This window comes from Phragmites australis, chromosome 4 (genome assembly GCF_958298935.1).
Source record: "Phragmites australis chromosome 4, lpPhrAust1.1, whole genome shotgun sequence".
NCBI lineage: Eukaryota > Viridiplantae > Streptophyta > Magnoliopsida > Poales > Poaceae > Phragmites > Phragmites australis.
This window is the reverse complement of record NC_084924.1, coordinates 4,025,917-4,048,696: the sequence shown is the minus strand read 5'-3', so window position 1 is coordinate 4,048,696 and position 22,780 is coordinate 4,025,917. Positions and strand designations below refer to the sequence as shown.

Here is a 22,780-nt window from a genome sequence, read left to right as displayed (position 1 = left end):
TAGTCAAAATAAGTTATGCGCTGGTTAAGTCCCAGAACACGGGCGGAATGACGTGAATTTTTTTTGATACACCAGTTGAAGCACCTCTTTCTAACAAGCCAGGGCCGGTTTGGAACACATCAATGGTTAAATTCCCACAGGAATCGGGGGAAATTCCAGTGTCCCAAACGCAGCCTTAGAGCATTTGCCTCGAAAAGGAAACAAAATGTCCCAAGATCTTGTCATTCACACCAAGTTTGGACACTAGAATGGATCATGGCAGTAGCTAGACAGTCACAGTGGCCTCCGCCTCTTGCAGCCTGAGGGTAACAGCTCTCTTGTGGGCCTCGAGCCCTTCGACTTCGGCCATCTTTGCGACGTAAGGACCCAGCCTTCTCAGCCCTTCCTCTGTTAGGGATTGGACGGTAATGTATTTGAGGAAAGAGTTCAGTGATACTCCGCTGTACATCCTCGCATAACCGTAGGTTGGAAGGACATGGTTCGTTCCACTTGCATAATCACCCACGCTCTCCGGGGTCCATTGCCCCAAGAAAACTGATCCTGTCATCTGAAAAGCCGAATTTAGATGTAGGTTGAAGTATACAATGGGGGTGCTATGCAGAATCACACATTGAAGGTCACATATATATATGATCGCACCTAAGCTGCTGAAACAATATGCCTACCTGCATTCTCGATGAGCTCCTCCCATTGCTCAGCATCCTTTACATTGATGATCAAATGCTCAGGAGCATACAGATTTGAGAATGATATTGCCTGCAAAAAGGGAGAAACAAAGGTTGGAGTTCATTGAAATTGTAGCAGGATTGAGGTCACATTTATATAAAACTTTGATGCACTTGCAACACAAGTGTATAGCATAGATGAATCAGGTGTAGGAGGTGGAAAAAATGCAAGGACTGAAGAATTACCTCATCCATATCTCTGGCAAACACAGTAAAACTGTGGCTAAGTGCTTTTGAAGCAAATTCACCTCTTGGAAGAGCATTGCACTGCTTGCTAACTTCTGCTTCAATGGCACCCAAATCAACACCATCTCCAGCAATAACTAGAACAACCTGACTATCCGGGCCGTGTTCTGCCTACAAATTTGGCCAGCTAACTGTAATGGCATACATCATGAACATGGTACGATAATAGAGAGAGTTTGGCACCATAAAATGACCGCTGTATCCATTAATAATTCTCAAATTTCAGTAGTTCAAAGAGCAAACATGAAACCTACACTATTTACCAGTGCAAAGAAGAATAGGGCAACAAATAGAATATCTGTACCTGTGATAGCAGATCTGCAGCAACATGAATTGGGTTTGCATATTTATCAGCAATGACTAGAACTTCTGAAGGGCCAGCAGGCATGTCTATAGATACCATGGCTTCACTGTTCTGCAGCCAAAAAAATCAGAACCATAAAAGTGGTTTTGCATAGAAAAGATTTGTCAGAAAGGCAGATAACGGTCATGTTTTACATAATGGAAAGAGCAGAACAAACCTGAAGAATCATTTTGGCTGCCGTGACATACTGGTTCCCAGGCCCAAAAATTTTCTCTACCTGCAGGGCCAGTAATGAGGTTAGCAAATGTTATGCGATCCTTGCATCAAAGTGCACAAAAAGCAAACACTGCTGTCGAACTCAGTAAGTCAAGACGTCCATATTTTTACAGGTGTTTTGAGAAGAGTTAGAACCGCTAAGAACATGATACACGCCACAAAAATGCTAAAGTTGATTACTAAGTTCTATTTAGAGTTATTTAACAAGCACATAGCAATATATTAGATGGAGACCAAAATATAGACACAAATTATCGCTACTGATTTTAATCAAGTAATCGATAAGTTTATAGATCTCAAGTACCTTAGGGCATGATGCAGTTCCCCATGCCATAGCTGAGATCGCCTGAAAGTAAACAGCGTTAAGAGAACTGAACTACATATGAAGCACACAACAATATCAAATACCCTTCTACCTGAGCTCCTCCAGCCTTCAATATGTGTGTAACACCAGTTTTTTTTGCACAGTAAAGAACCTCCTGCAAGAAAAAAAGAATAATTTATAGTTCTCCATCAAACAATTGTTTCGAAAAAACTGGAGCAGTATCATGTCCCACAGGCGTACCTTACATATGCTACCATCACGACTAGGTGGTGTGGCAAGAACAATGGTTTTGCATCCAGCAATCTGTGCAGGCTGGCAGAAAGAGAAACTATATGAGAAGTTTAAACAATGAATTATTACAATCAGTTCAGTTGAGAGTATTTAAGTAGGCACGGCCATACCACAGCAAGCATCAATGCAGTTGAAGGCAAGACTGCAGTGCCACCTGGGACATAAAGCCCGACAGAGCCAATGCATCTTGTTATTCTTTTACATCTTACCCCCTTCATATATTCAGGAAAGGGCACAGATAAATAAGTACGAGCATATAAAAAAAGGTGAAAATTGTACATGGAAATTGCCGCATCTCTTACTTTCATATTCTCAACAGTCTTCTCAGGCAACTTTTGTGAAACATGGAAGGCATAAATATTTTCATATGCCACGTCGAAGGCTTCCTTCACAGCTGGATCAAGCTACAAAACTTATGCAGGTAAGACAGCAAAACTGATCTAGCAAATAGGGAAGAAAACATATATATAAGCATCATTTGCACTCAGGTACAGCATGCTAACATCAGTTATACCTACTTCTAACAATTTGAAGGCTCTGAGTGCGAGTAGCTAGAGCCTATAGTTGCAAGCTGCTATTGAAGAAATACTGACGTAGGTAACTAACAAAATCATATATCATGTCAGCCAAAAAAACACAAGTTTGGCGCTGCACAGTAAGGTATCACTATCAACCGTGACTCCAAGAGAAGAAACAGTATGATCTGTGGAGAAACATATGGAACTTTATCTACTACATGAGTTGTATCAATGAGGCTGCAGAAAATAGTTGCACATCAGAAGATAAGTACCTCTGCATCCGGAAGATCGCTAGCGCGCATAACCACATCATCGAGCATGACCTTGTCAAACTTTTCTGTATAACTGAACAGACCGAACAAAGCAAGTTGAAGAAAATCTTTCATTAGCCCATGAAATCAACCACAACAGCAACACTTACTCCTTCACTGCAGCATCGCCTCTCACATGCACATCCTCAACAATCGGATTCACCTAATCGCACAAGACATAATCTTGTGGTGCTCAGACTATGAAGCAATGCTGGGCTTGTATTGCATGACTAATCTCCATCCCATCTTACCGTGCCGAAAATTGAAGTGAAGTCAATGCGGGGACGTGCCTTGAGGTCGCTAACCTCAGCGTCGCTGAGCTCGGACAACCTATACGACTTCATTGCGCAACTGGTACTTAACCCTAAACAATCAAGAAACAAAACGCAATTCCAAGAAACTTAGTCAACACCCTTAGGAACTAATGGTTGCAGCAACAGAAGCTGTAAGTCAAAAAGCCCGCACCTCTGTATTTGAGGGCTCTGGAGGAGGCAAGACGGAGCCCTGAACTGAATCCAACCCTTGCGCTTCTGACGAGCGGCGGCGGCGGCGGAGCGCGCAAGCTGCCCATCAACAGAGCCCGGTTCAATTCTGGAGCGTCGCGAGTGTCAGAAGCGAGATCAGCGAGGGAGAACGGAACTTGAAAGGCAACCGAGATCAGCGAGGGAGAACGGAAGTAGAGGGAGAGAGACGGCGGGGCAGCAGGGTTTCTCCGCCGGCGACGGCGAGGCGATGGAAGAGGAGATGAAGGTCGCCGCCGCCGTCCGTGTCCACTGGTCTGTCAGTCGATCGCACGCACGAACTCCTCTGGTGGATGTCAACTGGGCCTTTCAGTGATGGACCTAGCGGGTAAACATAGGCCCGGCAGCCCAGCGAGCAGAGTCTTGGCCACGAATTTTTTTATTTTTTATTTTAATTTTTCAATTTTAGTAATTTTAGAGGTCCGATTGAAAAAATAGCAACTATATGCGACCATGGGCGAGAGGTTTTAAAAAATAAATATCTTATCTTTCCAACGGGCGACATGTTAAAAAATAAACATATGTCTATTCATGCTATTTTTTCAAACAAGCATCTAAAATTACTAAATTTGAAATTTTAAAATAAAAAAATTCGCCCTGGCCCCTGCATTTCACGAGATGGTGAGCACGGGCTGAGCATTTGGCCCGCTGCCTGCTAGGCCGCATTGGGACGGGTGGACTGCTGCGACTTGGGATGCAAGTGGCACTGACCACCTGTTTGGACGAGGGGGATTGTTTCGGCAAATTTTAGTTTTTCTTCTTCTTTGAGATGGGCAAATTTTAGGATTTGACAGTCCTAAGTTTAGCTCATGCGACACATTGGCACAGATACAATATTCGTCTATATGTAAACTCTAGACTCTACAGCAACTGCATCAAGCTAGATGGAGGAAAGATACTCATAAAACTTTCCACCCACCACCACTACCAAAAAAAATACACTTGGAAATCTTGGATTTTACTAACAGAAGAAAACAGTCAAGACTGGATGAGATTAACTGTATGCTTACAATTTGGTCTGCATCTACCTGGTCTAAGAGTAAGAGCATCCTTTAATACATTCTATGGCCTAGGCTGGTACCTAAAAAGCATCTCTATTCTCTACCCAACAAGCACGTGAGCACGATGTCATCTGTACATTAGCAGGCCAATCACTGGCTGCCACTGACATTTCTTCTGTACAGGATGCGAATTTTCAGATTTCTGACCATCATCTGCAGATAAAAAGAGCTGCCACGAACATAACTGCACTGCACCCATGATGGCATGATCCACATGCAGCAGGTTTATCTGGACGTATGGAAATACTTTCAGACCAGAAAGGTAATTGCTAGTTCAATTGCTTTTCAAATATACAGCCAGATCAGGATCTCAAACTCAGTCTGACAGAATCTTTCACTTGGTCTGCAACTGGAGAGTCACATGCCATAGCACATGAGCTCAGATATCAGTTGTGCCCTTTTAATATCAACCAAATCTAAGGCCTGCGTTGTTCGAGATATGCCAAAGGTATCCAGTGGTCAGTGTATGCCAGTACACCATAAGGAACAATATATTCCTGATGCCGATGGAACACAAACATTAGCTACCAAGGGAAATCTCATCTAGCTTCCCTTATTCATGTCATCTCACCTTCATTCTGTTTACTTCTCAAATCTGCAACAAGCTTGCATGTCTTGAAGAAAGCATCCAGCAACTGCATACAAGGCAACCATGATAAATGTTTGCGACGTTCTGAATATTATATTTTTTTTCTCGAATATGCAGGAGAGCTGCGCATCTTTGTATTAAGTAGGAAAGATTCACAAATTTCACAACGACCTGTGGGTTCATTGATACCGCCAAAGGCCAAAGCTATGAAACCAAAAGATTACATAAAAGAACAATAGAACAATAGAGATACTTTTTTTCTAACAGCTGAATATTATACTGATCATTGCAAGGTACATGGATGCAAGCATGTAAAGTTTTTCCCAAGTTGACACAATCCTACGATGCCAACAAAACTCCAACATATCATCCCGAGTTGAGCACTCAAGCTGTTTTTTTAGATAATGGAGCACTCGAGCTGTAATCAGGTGAAACAATAGAGACAGGGTAATTAAGGAGAACCATCAGCGTTTTACGGCATCGACATGCGATACTTACTACAGGATGATGCTGCAACGTAGGAGAGTAGCGGTCAAGAGTTACATATATCTTCTGAAGAAGGCTTAAATGTGCATTCATCTTGTCGCCCAAGATGACGACCTGAATCGCATAGGAATATTTCAGAGTTGTTGCGTGATGAACGTGTAATTATGCATCAGATGTTGTGGTCAAACAGAACTTTACTTCTAAAAGATATAGCCCTCCAGACAAAATTAACAAACAAGTACCTTGGCTTCCGCCTTTTGGAGCTCAGAACGTCTTGTTTCAAGCATTTGTTTATACCAGAGGCCTATTTTTGTTAGTACCACAGCTTGTCTAACCATATAATTGCAATGATCACTCAAATCCTTTGACCTGAAATTATCATGAAAACAAAAGGAAAAAGTCTCTTAAATATTTTCAACATCGGACTTGTATGTTTAAAAAGGACATAAAAATGCGTGGGATTGGAAGCAAGTGTAAAGTAAGGTGAACAAACCTGTTTTCAGTTCTTTCCATTGACAGTTTTTGCTCAATATCCACAAATTCTTTTGACAAGTTCATAATAGATACCAGTATACACTCCAGCTGCTCTTCTTGCTCATTCTTAGTGACACTACTACAATGATCCATGTTTTTCCTGTCAATTTCCTTCAGGGTTCCTGAAGCAATCTCTAAACTTGAGTTCAGTTTGATAAGTTCATCACACTGCAGATCTTGCACTTGTGATCTGAGTGGTGATGGGTGAGGCTCCACCTCGATATCACGCAGAACAATTTCTGTACTCTCTTGTTTGATGACTTCTGGATCTTCTTGGTGATCTTGGATGAAACACCCCTTTTTTAGTTGTACTAACTTTTCCTTTAACTTGCGATATTCTTCATTAGATGAACACAATGCTTTATCCTTTTCAGAGATTACAGATTCAAGTGAAGACACTTTTTCATTGAAATTCAGCGCAACACCATTCATGTTGTTCATAGAATCATCAAGCAATCCTCTTGTAACAGTTTGGTACAGTCCACCTCTAACATCACCCTCAATTCGGAGGTCCTCATATTCTTCTCTAATTTTGTCAATTTGTCTTAGGAGCTCTTCTTCTGACGACAACTGAAGAGACAATTTTCTATTGGATTCAGATAGTTGAGATGATAAATCCTTAGCATCCTTCATCTTATCTGCAAGCAATCCTCGAAGATGCTGATTTTCGTAGTATAAAGCATTGATTCTGCTTGTCAGTCTGCATCTCTCATCGAGTTCATTGTGAGTCATGCAAACCGCAGGTATCTGGATATTCTTAGAAATAATTTGGTCCATTCTCAACATGATCTCCGGAATTTTCTTTCTCAAAGGTTCAAATTCCACGTCATTCTTAAGAGCATGGGACCCCTTCTCGCGTTTAAACCTGAACAGTTCTTCTGTCTTTTCTTGCAAAGCTGATTCATGCATCCTCTTCAATTTGCTGATCTCAGACTTAAAATAGCTTATCACTTCATCTCTTGTCCTACCGTCGAGATGGCGAAAGTCAGATTTTTCTGAGATGACATCCTTTGCGCCAAAGGATTTTTGCTTCCTGAAACTCTTGCTTTCCTCAGCGCGTGGAGAACGGTCCTCTCTTGTTTTCTTTCCAAAGAAGTTGTACTTCCATCTGTTACTCCTATTGCCTGAATTCTCATGCTTACTGTTAGAAATATGTGCTTCTGGTACTGAAGGCAGTAGTAGCTTACAAAGAGCACCAAAGTCTTCGTGCATGGCGGCAAATTGAGTTATAGCTTCCTTCCAATTCCTACTCATGGTGTTTGTGATTTTAATTTGCTCGTACAGCTTCCTCTCCAGCTCCTCCTGCAGGCCACCAATACACTCTCCGATCACGGCACCGAAGACTTCAAGCTGCAGCTCATGCTCCCACTGGAGATTAGACACCGACGAGTTGACCGATCCAAGCATCTCCCTAGCCTGCCGGAACACGGAACCAATCAGCAGCTTCAGGGCGTTGAATCTTTCATCTATCTCAATCAGCATGACATCAAGGGACATGCCTAGGTGTGCACCACCAATCACATGGCCATTCTCCGGCAAGGCATAGCTCTCCAGGCCGGTGACACCCCCCTTGAGCTTGCAGAGCTGCGCATCAACCTTCACCCTCATCAAATCCAGGTACTCGGCGCAACGAGTATGCGCATTCGCATCGAAGAGGTACCGGTTTGACTGTGATGCCACTGCTCTCTCGGGCCATTCCGCGCAGTTGTCAGGGCTGGAACTGGACTTGAAGGACAGCAACCTGGGCGTCAGTGCTGGTGAATCTTCAGATGTCACTGAACCGCTGCTAAATCTGGTCGTGCAGGGTCTGGTGTCAAGGAAAGAATAGGTTCCGTTGTAGAAACCCGCGTCGTTGTCGGCATGGGATTGAAGTTGAAGCTGCGTGACACCGGATGGACTAGCTGATCTGTTGAGCAGCGGATTCGTTCTTTCACTCAGTACCTGCACCACGATAATTTAGCTTCAGAGTTCAGTTCAGTTTACCATCTGATGGTGGCGCCAAGCCGCGAACCTTGGAGCCAGATTAGGTAGCACGGAACAAAGTGGAAGCTTGATCAGAGCGATAGGCTTAAGTACGTAACAACAGTACTGGAAATTCCATGGAATAAAGACGTACAGTGACAGGTTAATGCCAATCTTGAGATTAGATTTGATACACAGGACAAAATTTAAAACTGATTGAAATGAAATGATGCGCTTAAAAGTCACTTTTTGGAACAAGACGGTGGACTTAAAATTCACCGGAAACGAAACAGGTAACTAGAATCATCTGATTTTGTTCATACGTGTATTGTTACTGTCCACCCATGAGCCATGAGCACTTCTGATGAAGTACCAAATTACGCTGCTGCAATGAACACTCGGATTGGTGATTGTTTGACAAATTTACGAAAAAAACGAGACAATTCTTGGTTCAATCTTTGAAAGTAGTAGGATCGTGTTCCAACGCATACGAGCGACAGATCGAACAATAAGTCAGCGGAACTTTCCATAAAAAAAGGTCAGCAGAACAAAAAAACACGCGGATGAAACAGCCAATTCGAACCAAACCAAACAAAGGAGACAACAGAAACACGCATAACTAGATGCACACGCGCATCGGAGAAGAGAAGAGGAATCGGATCGGATCGCATACCGGCTGGACCGCCTCCATGGCTGCTCCGTCCTCGCCCACCGCCGGCACACCTCCGCGTCGCCACTGCAGCCACAGCCGCCACAGCAGGTCAGCAGGTAACTAGCAACTAATCGCGCGAGCAAGAGACAAGATTATAGAGGATAAGAGGGGAGGGGGAAACCAAGTGGGAGACTCGACCGGGGAGGCGACACCGACGAGGAAGGAAAGGAAAGGAGTGAAGCGGGGTCGGAGCAGTAATGCGCGCGACAGGGACGCGCCAGGGAGTATGCGTCCGAGCGATCAGCAGAGCGCGCCCGAGTGCGTCAATGGCTCAAGGCAGGGAAGCAGTGGTTGGGGAGGCGGCGGACGAGCAGCCCGCGCGTCGCCAGCGCACGCCGCGCTGACGAAACTGGCTGGCGGCGTGGCGGCAGAGGAAAGGGAGCGGTCGTGGCCGCCGTTGAGTCCGCGAGCGGCCATGCTGGCGTCGGCGGCGGGGCCCTCCCGGTCCCGGTTAGGCAGGGCGCCCGGATGTGAATCGTGCGCCGTCGGTATCGTGGCGGCATGTGGGGCCGCGTGTGTTCTGACTGTCCGATGCGAGGGGCCGCCGCTAGTTGGTGTCAGGTGGCGGCGTCGGAAGGTGTTGCTTGTTAGGTCCCCGCATCTCTTCTGTTATAATGTAGCGGATACGTAGAATTCTAATAATAAATCTATTTTGTTACCTGTATGTATTACTATAGTCTCAATTTGAATGGTGCAAATATATAATCTTACTTTGCAACCTGACTCGACGGATCTCCATCTGTAGATACAGACGAGTCCACTTATCAATTTCACATAATTATTTTAATATAAATAACTAATTATAATCATAACTTTTACATCCGCTCATATATCCTCAAATTCAGCTAACTAAATAAAAACTCAACTTAGCATATTAAACATATACAATAAACTATTTTTTTCAATAAATATGACCCTACTCAACCTATTTATACGATACAACTCTACAAAATCTCGTCCGCAGAACTAAACACACCCCCTAGTGAATGTATCAGGAGGGGAAGCATGAGCCACGTTTCAGGTTGTGAGACTATCCCAAAAGAATCCTTTCGCGGACGAAAATCTCTTTGCGACAGAATTTTCGTTTTCTTCATCATTTCAATGGTTTTTTTTCACGGTTTCTATCACGAAGTGAGACTATTCTATCCAGCACAGAATTCTCTCATTTTTCCCTATTTCTCTTTATGAATCCTTTTGAAGAGAAGCTGTTAAAGATAAGAGAAAATAAAGATAATAAAAATAAAGAAGAAAATTAGAAAGAAAATGAAAAAAAAATATAGTTGGGATGGTCTGACAGGTTGGAGAAGGAAGAGAACCCTGACGATGTCTTGCTGCATGACATGTCTTTGGTTATTGTCATGGATCTTCAGGAGCAGTGAGGCAGAGATACAGAATAATTTAGCAGTGGTGGTGGCGTTAGGTGAAGATGTGTGCAGCTGATTCCAGATGCGAATAATGTGCACAGCAAGAGAAAAAGGGGAATGTGACGAGGGTAGCAAGATGGAAAATACACTACCAAAATAGAGCACGGGTGATTTGTCGCGTAAATTCTGTGTTTCCTAGGGCCTTCTGTGACAAATTTGCAATTGGGAAAGCTTTGTTTGTGGGCTGTGTTGTAAATTCATGTTTTTCCAGAGTCCTGTCTGTAAAACAGGGATGTAAGCTCTCTTCAATATCTCTTCTACTATAATGCAACTATTTAAATCTCTACTACTATAATGCAACTATTCAAATTTTGGTTTAGCCCTTGGTGAACAATATTCCCGCCAAAAAAGCGCAGAGCAACGAATCCAAGAAACCAGGGCCGTCCATGTTCTCCATCGGACGGTCCAAAGCTCCCGGATTCGCTCGCGTCGTCGCTGGGCGCGAGAGAGAAGCCGCGAGTACTCCCGAAGCATCGCGCCCATCTCTCCTCATCCCGCGCCCAACTCCTCCTCACCCCGCCGCCGCCTGCTCACATCGCACCCATCTCCTCCTCACCCCGCCGCCTCGAATCAAGCACCGGTGTCACTTAGCCCACTCCCCGACGTGCACACGCTGCGCCATCGTCGCCTCCTCACCATCACGCACACACCGCGCAATAGCGGCAGCCATCCCCTTGACCCCTCGCTGGCAAGCACGAGCGTCGCCATCGTCGCCTCCTCCTGGCCAGCGTGGATGCGTCGCGGCCAACAGCTCCTCGCCGGCGCGCGCACATCGCAAATGGGTGAAATGCGCAGCAAGCCATGCGAGAGCGAGCGTGCCGTTTCATTCAGCGGACCTTGCGCTGGCGAACCGACGAGGATCCTGCTCCTCTGGTAAGTGACGTCCTCTGTCTCCTCTGGGTGAAATGAGCTGATTATCCTTTTTGTGTGGAAAAAGTACCCTTCGCATTGCACACAAGGTGTTTGTAATTTTGATCAAAAGCGAATTCATGTGTGCAGTGTTATTAGCTGGCTTGATCATACTCAGGGTCGTTTGAATTCGTGTGTAACGAGTGAAGTACATTTCAAGCTGATGTTATTAGCTCATTTCTGATGACTACAGGGCGACAGCCGTTTACTGACAGCTTTAGAGATATTTCAAGGCTGCATATATTTTCCAAATTGATTATTAGATAGGAAGTTCTTGGAAATGACCATTCAAAGACTAAATTATGATGGCACAAGGGGACTGATGCATAAGTTATAAGTTCTATGATTAACCAGTTAAGTCAAAAACTTGTAATGGTAGTGTCTTGCAATTCATAATGTTGATGATTTACTTGTGCTTCTTTTCACTCACATCATTTTTTGCATATCTACTTCATCTTTATGTGGTCAACTTGACTCATTGCTGTTTCATCTTCAGGTTTTTTATTTCTCGAATTCACCTTTTCTTATGTCCTGGGCTTCAACTTTCCTGAATATCCATAAATGACATAACACATTTTCATATAGTTGAATCAGGATCCAATTTTACGAAGTCACACAGTGGATTAGAAATTTATGACCACCTTATTAATATCCTTTACTAACCTCTGAGGGTTTGGAATCCCTTGTTGATTTTCTCTTTGCTTAGACCTGGGAAATGTGGTCCTTTCTGCTTCTGTGCGTTGTCGTCAATGTCGATATCATCTTCACAGAGAAACATATAACCATAAGTATACCTAGACTGTTGCAGAAGTAAAAAGCAAAACGATAGCATGTACCTATGTCCAGCTCGGTATTTTCATCATCTTTTAGTGAACTGTTCCTTTTCTCAGATGGAGTGAAGTTGGCTGATGAAAATATTGAAGTCAGCTCTTCAGAAGTCGTTGCAATACGTAGTTCATTGCCATTTACATCACTATCTTTTGCCTTGCTTTCTTTAGTATCTTTCATAATCATTCCAAACAGGCCCTGTTGAGTTCCAAACTTCTATTGTCAGAAAACATACATAGATGGCTTCCAATTATTCTATGATCAGTTAATTACCTTTTTCTTTTCTTTATGAGACTTCACTACATAGGAAGAGTCTTCCCTGGGTGAGTTGTCTTTTCTGTATACTGTGTTAATGTTGTCTATGTACCTGTGTACAAACCATAGTACGTAGATAATTATAAGCAATCTGAAAGAATAACAAAGAGGAGTTGCATCTAGGTTCAGCTCTAGAATTTTTAAAAATGAAATCATTGAGGCATGCATTGGTAACTAGAGCAGGAGCTTAATCATGAACCCATGGGTCTCTAATGCAAAAAAGTGCTAAACTCTAATGTCAGAACTTTCGGGACAGCACATGAGAGAGAGAGCACGGGAGATTTGTCGTGTCCACACCATCTAGATTCGTGCAGTGGATACGAGACCAAACAGATGTGCACTGCGTATTTGCAGCACACGAATCCTAGTGCATAATATGTGATGAGATAAATCATCTCACCTGCATACCATTTTGGAAAAACTTTGTTCGTAGCATGATCTTAAGATTGCCGCTCGTCAGTTGACAGCACAACATGGCCAGTTAACGGTCACAAGGGGCAAGCTCTGAACAGCAGCAATGCTGGGTTTTTTTTTTCTTATTCCTTTTTCTTTTCTTGATAGGAGGAGCAATCCAAGCACTTAAATGGAAGTGTTTGTTTGCAGACGAAATGAGGCCAGAAAAACGCTGGCTGCTCCAGGAGGCATGTTTTAAACATTTGAATCAACAATATTTCATCGCAATTCATATGCATACGACCTGGACAAGGGCCGTATGACATGGAAAGGATAGGAAAGCGCCGCACGTCTGCACTGCATTTGTAAACGACTAAAAGTTACATGCTTCATTCTGTGCATCGTGTGATGCAGAAGCTTATGAATTACATGGGTGGTGTTTTATGATTCCCCCAAAAAAGAAAATTTGTTATAGTCTTACACCGCTGCAAGAATCATCCAATCATTTGTTTTGTGTCTTCTCTCGGCATCGACTCGCAGCACAACCATAAATCCTGAATTCGAATCCTAGTAAACTTCAACGTGCCATTGCTTGTTCTTCTTGAGCTGTGATAGCTTCTGGTCCCAGCTCTCCCCTCTCTGCTCTGCCACCTTCTTGAGGGTGTCCTGAATCCCTGGCTGATAGCTATGTAATGTTCATCTTCAACAACCCGATGACCGCACTACCGAGAGTAGAAGGGAGAGAGGGGGGAGATGGATGGGTTCATACCTGAGACTCCAGTGGTTGGAGTAGGGTTGCTAGAACCCGCCATCTCTGCTTCGTCGGTGGAGCTCTGCGCTAGGGCAGCGACGGTCGGGGCAGAAGGGCTCGCCGGCGTCCGACGATGGTGACGTAGGCGCACGTAGTCCAGGGCGTGACGCAGAGGGCCAGGTGGAGCTTCCCGTCGGCACAGCGCCCCCTCCTCTAGATCGGTTAGGGTTTAGGTGTCGGTGGGGTGACTAGCGGCGCGGTGAACCTCGTGCCGAGCGCCCCGGCCCCCCACCTCTTTTTATAGCGCTGGCGACGGGGGCCCACCAGCCAAATTGGGCTGGACGCCCCCGATCAGGGCGCGGGTCAAGGTTCTAATTAAGCCGTTGGGCTTAATTAGTGAGAGATCAGTCTAACATTCTCCCCCTTGATCTCACTCTACACTTTTACTTTTAAACTTTTACTTTTATCCCATTCCATCACAGATAGTTGCATAGAGCATACTTCATCGTCACGGTCAATCGCCGATAGATTTGGTAGCTACAAGCACGTCTCTGTTTTGAAACAGATTCTTTGACTTTTGGGCCCTAGTAGTCCAGGAATCACAGGCTATCCCTTAACCCCATGCCGGCTACATGTTCCTTGAACACGTTGGGTGGTAAGCCTTTCGTTAGCGGATCCGCGAGCATCCTTGCTGTACTTATATGCTCGAGACTTATGATTTGATCCCGGACTTTATCCTTCACAACGTAATACTTTATGTCAATGTGTTTGGCAGCACCACTTGACTTATTGTTGTGAGCGTACTGTACTGCCGGATAATTATCGCAGTATAACTTTAGTGGTCTATAGATGTCGTCAACCACCTTTAAACCGGGTACGAACTTCTTTAGCCAGTTCACCTGCCCCGTTGCCTCGTAACATGCTACAAACTCGGCATACATTGTGGACGATGTAGTGACGGTTTGTTTGGAGCTTTTCCATGATATTGCTCCTCCTACGAGAGTAAACACGTACCCTGACGTGGACTTTCTATCATCTCCCGCATAATCAGAATCCGAGTACCCTACTATGTGCAAGGAATCTGATTTTCTGTACGTTAGCATGAGGCCTTTTGTGCCTTGCAAATAACGCAAGACCTTCTTTACCAATTTCCAGTGTTCTGGTCCTGGATTACTTTGAAATCTGCCAAGTAACCCGGTGACAAAAGCTATGTCAGGGCGTGTACAAACTTGCGCATATTGTAAGCTCCCGACAGCTGAAGCATATGGTACCACTTTCATTTGATCGATCTCGTATTGATTCTTTGGGCATTGAAAATCCCCATATCTATCGCCCTTGACTATGGGTGCAGGTGAGGCACTACACTTATGCATACTGAACTTTTTCAAGACCTTTTCTATGTATGCCTTTTGTGACAGTCCTAATACCCCTTTGCTTCTATCTCGGTGTATCTCAATTCCCAGAACATATGCAGCTTCACCGAGATCTTTCATATCAAAGTTCGAGGACAAGAACTTCTTTGTTTCTTTCATTAGGCTGACATCACTACTCGCAAGCAAGATGTCATCCACATATAAGATCAGAAAGATATACTTTCCACTTTTAAACTTTGAATATACACAATTGTCCTCTACATTTTCTTTGAACCCAAACTGTCTTATTGTCTTATCAAACTTCAAGTACCACTGCCTTGAAGCCTGTTTCAACCCATAAATGGATTTCTTTAAGCGGCATCCCAGACGTTCTTTTCCTTTTACGACAAAGCCTTTCGGTTGTGCCATATAGACACTCTCGTCTAAATCCCCGTTAAGGAATGCTGTCTTTACATCCATTTGATGCAAGTCTAAATCATAGTGGGCTACCAGCGCCATTATGATTCTGAAGGAATCTTTACATGAGACTGGAGAAAAGGTCTCATTGTAATCAATCCCTTCTCTTTGCGTAAAGCCTTTTGCCACAAGTCGCGCTTTATACTTTTCTATATTCCCTTGGGAGTCATATTTTATTTTGTAGACCCATTTGCAGCCCACTGTTTTGGCTCCTTTAGGAATTACCTCTAAGTCCCAAACCTCGTTGGCACTCATTGATCTTATCTCATCTTCCATGGCCTCAAGCCACTTGGATGAGTGTTCGCTTCTCATGGCTTCTTCAAACGAGGTAGGATCACCTTCCATTTGAAACTCTTCGATGTTATACACTTTATAATCGTCAGGGATAGCTGATCTTCTCACTCTTTGAGACCTTCTAGGAGCCTCTACATTTGAAACATTTTCAAGTTGAGGCTGTTGTTGCTCCCCTTGATCTGTGGCAATAGCTTCCATGGGTTCCTGAAGCACAGGTTCCACATCTTCATTCGTTGTTGCCACAGGAGGGACAACCACAGGTGCTTGCATCACAGTGTCTTCCACTGTTGGTGCAGCTACAACGGGTAGTGAGAAGAATGGCTCATGAGTCAACGGAGTGGGCACATATTCCCGCTTCTCCTCAAGGTCAAACTCTCGAGCTACCACGCTCCCCCTCATCATCTCATCTTCTAGGAAGATTGCGTGTCTCGTTTCCACAAACTTTGTATATCTATCAGGGCAGTAGAAACGATAACCTTTCGATCTTTCAGGATAGCCAATGAAATGGCAACTAACTGTTTTGGGATCTAGCTTCCCAATGTTTGGGTTAAACACCTTGGCCTCAGCTGGGCTCCCCCACACACGTAAATGCTTTAGTGAGGGTACTCTCCCTGTCCACAACTCATACGGTGTCTTGGGCACCGATTTACTTGGTACTCTATTGAGAATATGGATTGCTGTCTTTAATGCTTCTATCCATAGACCCAATGGTAGGGATGAGTAACTCATCATACTACGCACCATATCCATCAGGGTACGGTTACGCCTTTCAGCTACTCCATTTTGCTGAGGCTCGCCCGGTGTCGAATACTGGGCTACTATTCCATTTTCTTGTAAGAACCTTGCAAAAGGTCCAGGAATCTGTCCATACGGGGTATGACGACCGTAGTACTCCCCTCCACGGTCAGATCTGACTATCTTAATCTTTAAACTGTGTTGGTTCTCAACTTCTGCTTTGAATATCTTAAATTTATCCAATGCTTCTGTTCTTTCTTTAATTGGATAAATATAGCCAAAACGGGAGTAATCATCTGTGAATGTTATGAACGAGTCAAAACCATCCACACTTTTCACAGGAAATGGACCACATATGTCTGTGTGGATTATTTCTAATATTCCTGTGCTTCGTTTGGCATTTTTCTTAATTTTCTTTACATATTTTCCTTTTATGCAATCTCTGCATTGCTCTAAGTCTGCGAACTCTAATGGAGGAAGAATATCATTCTTTACTAGTCTCTCTATTCTCCCCCTCGAAATATGGCCTAAACGACAGTGCCATAATTTCGACGACGCATCTTGAGTTCGCTTTCGTTTTCTGTTTACATCCGCAGACGAGGATACGTTTTCACTATCACATATAACATTTACTTCATCACGTAGTGATAACAAATATAACTCATTTTGTAAGATAGCAATCCCAACACATGCATTATTGAATGTTATCTTACATTTGCCATTTCCAAAATGGCAATCATATCCATCATTGTCCAAACATGAAACACTAATCAAATTCCTCTGTAAAGAGGGAACATAAAGCACATCTCTAAGAATTAATGTGAATCCATCAGCAAGCTCCAGAGGAAGGTCGCCAATGGCTTCAACATCTGCTTGGACTCCATTTGCGACTTTAACGTGTCTTTCGCTTCTTTGCGTAGTCCTCGTCGAACGGAATCCCTGTAATGAGTTTGCAACATGAACAGTTGCTCCTGAGTCAATCCACCATGTAGATTTCGAATAACTCACATACAGGATTTCATTTATGAACGTAATAATGTTCTCACCTTTCTTTGCCATTATCATTTTCAAGAATTCGGGACAGTCTTTCTTGTAATGCCCCGTCTTCTTGCAATGAAGACACTGATCTTTCTCCACTGTGAATTTCTTTTGTTGATGCTGCATGGGGCCTTTGCCCTTGCCCTTTGGAGAGTTGGCATCGAAATTCTTTTTCTTGTTATTCTCTTTCACATAGTTGATGAAACCACCATGTGAAGCTTTTATCCTTTCCTCTTCTTGCACACACATAGCAATGAGCTTCTCTAAATCCCACTTCTCGGGCTGTATGTTGTAGTTCACAACAAATGTATCAAACTCTTTTGGCAAAGAAGCAAAAATCAAATGGATAAGGAACTCATCCTTTAGAGCCAGATCCATTGGTTTGAGCTTGGATGCCAAGTTGCTCATCCTCAGTATGTGCTCTCTTATGCCACTGCCTCCACCTGAGTATCTTTCTGTTACCAGCTGCTTTATCAGCTGGGTAGCATAAGTCTTTGAAGAGCCAGTAAACTGACTCTTTATTCTGTTCAGGTACTCAGTGACAGTGTCACACTCTGAGATCGAACCCATAATAGCAGGCTCAATCGTGTTCTTTATCACTGCCAAACATTTCTTGTTGGCAGTGACCCACTTCCTATGCTCAAGGTCATAGGCCATCTTTTGGGATTGATAATCCCTATCTCTGGTTGCCCAAGCGGCATCAGCCTCGTTTGTCTCCCTCACCGGTGCCACAGGATCTGTAGGACACGGTGTGGTGACTACCCAATCAACCTCAGCCAAGATGAAGGCTAGGTCGATCTTCTTTTTCCACTCTGAATAGTTGTCACCTTTCAGAGTTGGAATCTCATTGATACAACCCATCAAGTTGTACCCTCCTGAAAATACAATTCAAATAATGTGAGAACATGAAATGACACCATAATTGCATGCCTTGATTGCAACGTTGGTTAAAATCAAAATATACAACTGTTCCCTGCACTAATTCTATATCACCGTTGGGCAAAATAGAATTAATACATGAGATTATACATTAATATTATTATAATATTGCTATTAATCAACGTTGGTCAGAATAATAACAAAATTATAATAATAATCATCATTTTCATTTCCAGAATTAAATTCTCCCGTTGGTTTGAATTTAATAATGAAAATACGCAGCGGAAAACAATTTTAAATACTTTATACTATTTTTCCAGAATTATTTCTAGACTTTATAATTTTCTGGGCAAAAATATCGTTGGATAAATTTTTTTGCATAAAAATCACACCAATAATTCAATTTAAATACTTTCTGGAAAATGCTAAACAGTATAGATACTTTTATACTGTTGAAAACGCCATTTCGGCCTTGACAGCCCATCCATTTCACTTTCGGCCCGTTACTGTTGGGCCCAGCCGGAGATTTGGCCCGCTAGCGGCCCGCGGCGGACGCGCCCGCGACGGCCGACGCGCGCCCAGGCCGCAACCTGGGCCTGGGTCGCCAATTCGGCCCGTCAGCGCGCCCCCCCGCCCGCCCGCGTCGATCTCAGCCATTCATTTGGATCGGACGGCGCAGCGGCGATCTCGGCCGAACAAAACCCGACGTCGCCGCGCCCCTCGCCCTAACCCTAACCCATTCGATCTCCTCTCTCTCGCGAGACCGAGCGGCGACACGGTGGCGACCGAGGCGACCGGCGCCGGAGAGGAGAGACGGTGCCGCCGCGAGGCTCCTCGCCGGCGTGCACGCTCCCCTAGGGGTGAGCGCGCCGCCGTCGAGTGGCTTCACGGTGGTGCCTGACCCCTTGAGCCCGCGGAGGAGGCGCTCGGGGCTCGGCTCTGTGCCGCACGCCGTCGAGCGGCGATGCGAGTACTCTGCCGCCCACGGCGGTGATCTACGGCCAGAAGAGGTGAGAGATCCCCCCCCCCCTTCTAGTCGAAGATGAACTGTTAGGGTTAGGGTTTGGTTGTGGGCTCTGATGCCATTGATAGCTATGTAATGTTCATCTTCAACAACCCGATGACCGCACTACCGAGAGTAGAAGGGAGAGAGGGGGGAGATGGATGGGTTCATACCTGAGACTCCAGTGGTTGGAGTAGGGTTGCTAGAACCCGCCATCTCTGCTTCGTCGGTGGAGCTCTGCGCTAGGGCAGCGACGGTCGGGGCAGAAGGGCTCGCCGGCGTCCGACGATGGTGACGTAGGCGCACGTAGTCCAGGGCGTGACGCAGAGGGCCAGGTGGAGCTTCCCGTCGGCACAGCGCCCCCTCCTCTAGATCGGTTAGGGTTTAGGTGTCGGTGGGGTGACTAGCGGCGCGGTGAACCTCGTGCCGAGCGCCCCGGCCCCCCACCTCTTTTTATAGCGCTGGCGACGGGGGCCCACCAGCCAAATTGGGCTGGACGCCCCCGATCAGGGCGCGGGTCAAGGTTCTAATTAAGCCGTTGGGCTTAATTAGTGAGAGATCAGTCTAACACTGGCATCATCCCCTTCAAACCACAGAAGTAGATGTGTGCGCCACCGTCCAGAAGCTTGAAAATCTCATCGCTGTACTCCTCGATCTTGTCCTGAACGTACATCTTGCCACCGCTCCTGTTCTTCTGCTCCCTGCTGAGTGCTTTATCATACCTACAGATTCAATATACAGATTCAACACAACTCAGTCATATATTCTAACAATGCACTGGACACAACCAGTTCATTTATGCTGCCCTCTCAAATCTGAATGCTGCTCTACGTAAGTTGACAGCAGCATCTAATAAGTCGATGACAAAGTGCAGTTGTGGACAAGTGTAGCATCAGTAAACTGAAACCAGGCGATTGTCTTCCAAAGAAGGGAAAAACAGAAACAAGGTGTTAAGATTGATAAGGTCTTCTAACCTGAAATTGTCTGGATACTGCTTAAGATAGCTTGTGAACTCTTCATCATATAGAAGGCTGTCTGAGTTAGCAACGCCAAGGAAGAGCCAGGCTAGGCCACCAAATCTGTAATTCGGGACATCTTCCATGAACATACGGCGTAGGTACCCACGGAAGGGAGCAACACCAGTGCCAGTGGCAATCATGATATGGGTTGCATTTGGATCATCCTCAGGTAGGAGCATTATTTTGCCAGAGGGACCTGAGCTCATGAACAAATCATAGTGAGATGCTTTGAGGCTAGAGCATCCATCATATTCTATGACCTAATATGAAAGAACAGTTATACTAACAAGAAAAAATATAACCCTATACAAATAGGGTTCATATATGAGAACTACTCAGGAAGGAAAGTATTCTTTTTTCTGAAAGAAAAAATAATTGCTCTAGTTGGTGTATACTATGGGCATTGGGCAATCAGAAGTCTTACAAGATATCATATAAGTATAACCAATCATGGCACTGCAAATCTTAGTCAGAGAGGAACCATTGGGCAGGAGAAGGGACAAGACAAGATAGCTATATAAGGTGCAGGGTCATAGTCATATTACAGTAGAGGGCCTTTGCTTCTTGGTTGCTAAGAGTTGTTATCTGTCTGTTGCTTGTTATGCTGGCTAGTGTTTTAGCCTCATGTTTTGCAAATGGTTATATCAGAATGTTGCAAACCTGTGACAAACAACCTCCTGTTTCTTCATGCATTGGAAGCAGGGTTTTCTAATTTCTACTACATCTTAATTTTCATCTCCAGTGTAGTGTATGTAATAATACTCTTATAAAGAATCTAAGAATTCAGAAATGGATTATCTACTACAGAAATGGATTATCTACTACAGGTGGAATTCAGGGAGTACATTAACCAAAAGAACTACTATTGGAGTTAGGAGGCTCTCATAGAACACTGTAAAAACGCCTTTACATCCATCTGGAAGTTACCTGTCAACTGAATCTTGTCCCCAGGTTTTGAGTTGCATAGGAAGTTACTGCAGATACCATTCTTTGAGGGGTCTTCCTTGCCAGTTTCACGGTCATAATAAATTGCACGGCGGACACACAATGTTGCGGTCTTTCCATCAAATTTATCTCCATACCTAGTAGATGCAATTGAATAAAGCCGAACATTATGTGGGGCTCCAGGCTTCTTTGGATTTTCTCCCTGACAGATGAAGATGGAAACAAGGTTCAGAGAGGAATGGATGTGAAGAGAAGACATGATGGATAACAAAAGAGATAAATAAATATTGGTACTTCATGTTTCATCTATTTTTTTCCCAGAAGATGCCATTTTATTACATTCTTCATCTATAGACATTTTTTTCTTGAATAAGCCTATAGTACAGTGGATGTCATACTGAAAATAATGTCTGCAGGTTTAGAAAAGAACGTCAGTATGCCTGTCTGTATCTGTATAACTGTATAGTATATATAACATATTTAACACCATTGACAAATCATTTTTATTGTTCATTATCCGATAATATGAGGGGAACCAAGCAAGCAGAAGACTAATGTATGATCTGAGACAAAGGAAATGATCAAGAGCAGGAAATACTTACAGGAGGAATCACACCGTAACTTTGGCCCTCCCAGTAAGGCACATTGCCACCATGGTCAATGACGACATGGCATGTCTCTCCTGGAGCTTTGGGACCTACGAGCCTCTCCACCGAGACAATGGTGGCCGTGTAAGGTGCCTTTGGCTTGTATGTGTTGAGGGGTGGCTCCTTTGAACTCTCCAAATGGAGCGGCGCGACGGCGACTTTGCTTTTGCTCGCCTGCTGAACTGACATGCAGAACACCTTGTTCGCATGCCTGGGCCGTACTGCCTTGCTCTCCCACGCCAATGTGCCCCCGACCCATGATTTGTTGCTGAAGCTAAGATTGTTGTTACCCTAGAGCATAATGAAAGGTGAAATTCAGCACACGGTAAGCGCCATTCAAGAATTCTGCGGGTTCAGGATCAAACACTTCCAACAGCCTACTAAAGCAAGAGCTTTGAATTGCTAAATACGAGTCAATTTTGCATGACTGATAAGTGATAACTATTTTATTCATCCAAAGAACACTAATCCACGATCTTGCAGCGCTAATTGTCCTTGCTCGAACCAATCTACCTACTCTACTCATCTAGCAACCCAGAGCCCACCAAATCGCACAGGGATTACCCCGAGAAACGCCGCAAAGGAGCACAGGCGGCATCGAGGCACGCACCTTGATCCCGGAACTCCTCACGCCGCGATCCGAGCCAACTGGCGCCGAGAGAGCCACCTGCGCGCCACCACAGCGAGAGCGACTCAGCACCACAATAAAGCGGTGGATGGGATCGCGCGAATGGGAGGGACGCACGTACCTGGGACGCAGCAGCGGCCGCCATGGCCGATCGCGAGGGAGGAAGGCGGGTGGGTTTTTGATCTGCGGGTGATGGGGGAAGGAGACGGGGGAGGCGGGTTTATATACGAGGGGAGGAGAGGAAGTGAGCTCTTGAGGTGACGGAAGGGACGACCTGTTAGA

At 44.6% G+C, this 22,780-nt stretch overlaps 3 protein-coding genes across 8 annotated transcripts; all 3 read right to left on the bottom strand.

Annotated features, from left to right (window-relative positions):
• Positions 1 to 3,817, bottom strand: LOC133915305 (histidinol dehydrogenase, chloroplastic-like). 3 transcript variants are annotated; one of them, XM_062358419.1, is made up of 15 exons: positions 3,637 to 3,816; positions 3,462 to 3,559; positions 3,248 to 3,360; positions 3,107 to 3,159; positions 2,958 to 3,030; positions 2,470 to 2,571; positions 2,278 to 2,379; positions 2,117 to 2,188; positions 1,968 to 2,030; positions 1,856 to 1,897; positions 1,493 to 1,552; positions 1,276 to 1,386; positions 912 to 1,082; positions 666 to 756; positions 1 to 540 (listed from the first exon to the last, which is right to left on the bottom strand). In XM_062358419.1, the coding sequence occupies exons 3-15, from the start codon at positions 3,338 to 3,340 to the stop codon at positions 266 to 268; spliced, it is 1,308 nt and encodes a 435-aa protein (XP_062214403.1). In that variant the 5' UTR covers positions 3,341 to 3,360; positions 3,462 to 3,559; positions 3,637 to 3,816; the 3' UTR covers positions 1 to 265. The 3 variants fall into 3 exon arrangements, with proteins under 3 accessions (XP_062214403.1, XP_062214404.1, XP_062214402.1); XM_062358420.1 differs by having other exon boundaries at positions 3,649 to 3,816; XM_062358418.1 differs by having other exon boundaries at positions 3,462 to 3,817.
• A 642-nt stretch (positions 3,818 to 4,459) lies between these two features.
• Positions 4,460 to 9,304, bottom strand: LOC133915304 (WPP domain-associated protein-like). Of its 3 annotated transcripts, none has more exons than XM_062358417.1 (7): positions 8,983 to 9,304; positions 8,823 to 8,885; positions 6,147 to 8,128; positions 5,896 to 6,022; positions 5,666 to 5,767; positions 5,150 to 5,213; positions 4,460 to 5,001 (listed from the first exon to the last, which is right to left on the bottom strand). In XM_062358417.1, the coding sequence occupies exons 2-7, from the start codon at positions 8,838 to 8,840 to the stop codon at positions 4,985 to 4,987; spliced, it is 2,310 nt and encodes a 769-aa protein (XP_062214401.1). In that variant the 5' UTR covers positions 8,841 to 8,885; positions 8,983 to 9,304; the 3' UTR covers positions 4,460 to 4,984. The 3 variants fall into 3 exon arrangements, with proteins under 3 accessions (XP_062214401.1, XP_062214400.1, XP_062214399.1); XM_062358416.1 differs by having other exon boundaries at positions 9,000 to 9,303; XM_062358415.1 differs by lacking the exon at positions 8,983 to 9,304 and having other exon boundaries at positions 8,823 to 8,975.
• Positions 9,305 to 13,092: 3,788 nt separating this feature from the next.
• Positions 13,093 to 22,761, bottom strand: LOC133915303 (ferredoxin--NADP reductase, root isozyme, chloroplastic). Of its 2 annotated transcripts, XM_062358412.1 has the most exons (7): positions 22,620 to 22,761; positions 22,481 to 22,537; positions 21,826 to 22,161; positions 21,206 to 21,425; positions 20,234 to 20,474; positions 19,835 to 19,981; positions 13,093 to 13,409 (listed from the first exon to the last, which is right to left on the bottom strand). In XM_062358412.1, exons 1-7 carry the CDS (start codon positions 22,641 to 22,643, stop codon positions 13,298 to 13,300), a joined length of 1,137 nt encoding a protein of 378 aa, XP_062214396.1. In that variant the 5' UTR covers positions 22,644 to 22,761; the 3' UTR covers positions 13,093 to 13,297. The 2 variants fall into 2 exon arrangements, with proteins under 2 accessions (XP_062214396.1, XP_062214397.1); XM_062358413.1 differs by lacking the exon at positions 22,620 to 22,761 and having other exon boundaries at positions 22,435 to 22,523.
• Between the last annotated feature and the right edge of the window lie 19 nt (positions 22,762 to 22,780).

Bases quoted from the DNA above. Each gene is read 5' to 3' on its own strand.
- LOC133915305 (XM_062358418.1), bottom strand. From the start codon at position 3,567: ATGGGCAGCTTGCGCGCTCCGCCGCCGCCGCCGCTCGTCAGAAGCGCA. The intron at 3,160-3,247 runs GTAAGATGGGAT...TTGTGCGATTAG, and splicing joins TCACTTCAATTTTCGGCACG to GTGAATCCGATTGTTGAGGA. The intron at 541-665 runs GTAGGCATATTG...TTCAGATGACAG, and splicing joins GGAGCTCATCGAGAATGCAG to GATCAGTTTTCTTGGGGCAA.
- LOC133915304 (XM_062358417.1), bottom strand. The intron at 5,768-5,895 runs GTACTTGTTTGT...TATGCGATTCAG, and splicing joins TCCAAAAGGCGGAAGCCAAG to GTCGTCATCTTGGGCGACAA. The intron at 5,214-5,665 runs GTAAGTATCGCA...CCTTGTATGCAG, and splicing joins CGTTGCAGCATCATCCTGTA to TTGCTGGATGCTTTCTTCAA.
- LOC133915303 (XM_062358412.1), bottom strand. From the start codon at position 22,643: ATGGCGGCCGCTGCTGCGTCCCAG. The intron at 22,162-22,480 runs GTGCGTGCCTCG...ATTATGCTCTAG, and splicing joins TGAGGAGTTCCGGGATCAAG to GGTAACAACAATCTTAGCTT. The intron at 13,410-19,834 runs GCCAGTGTTAGA...ACATAGCTATCA, and splicing joins TGTGGTTTGAAGGGGATGAT to GCCAGGGATTCAGGACACCC.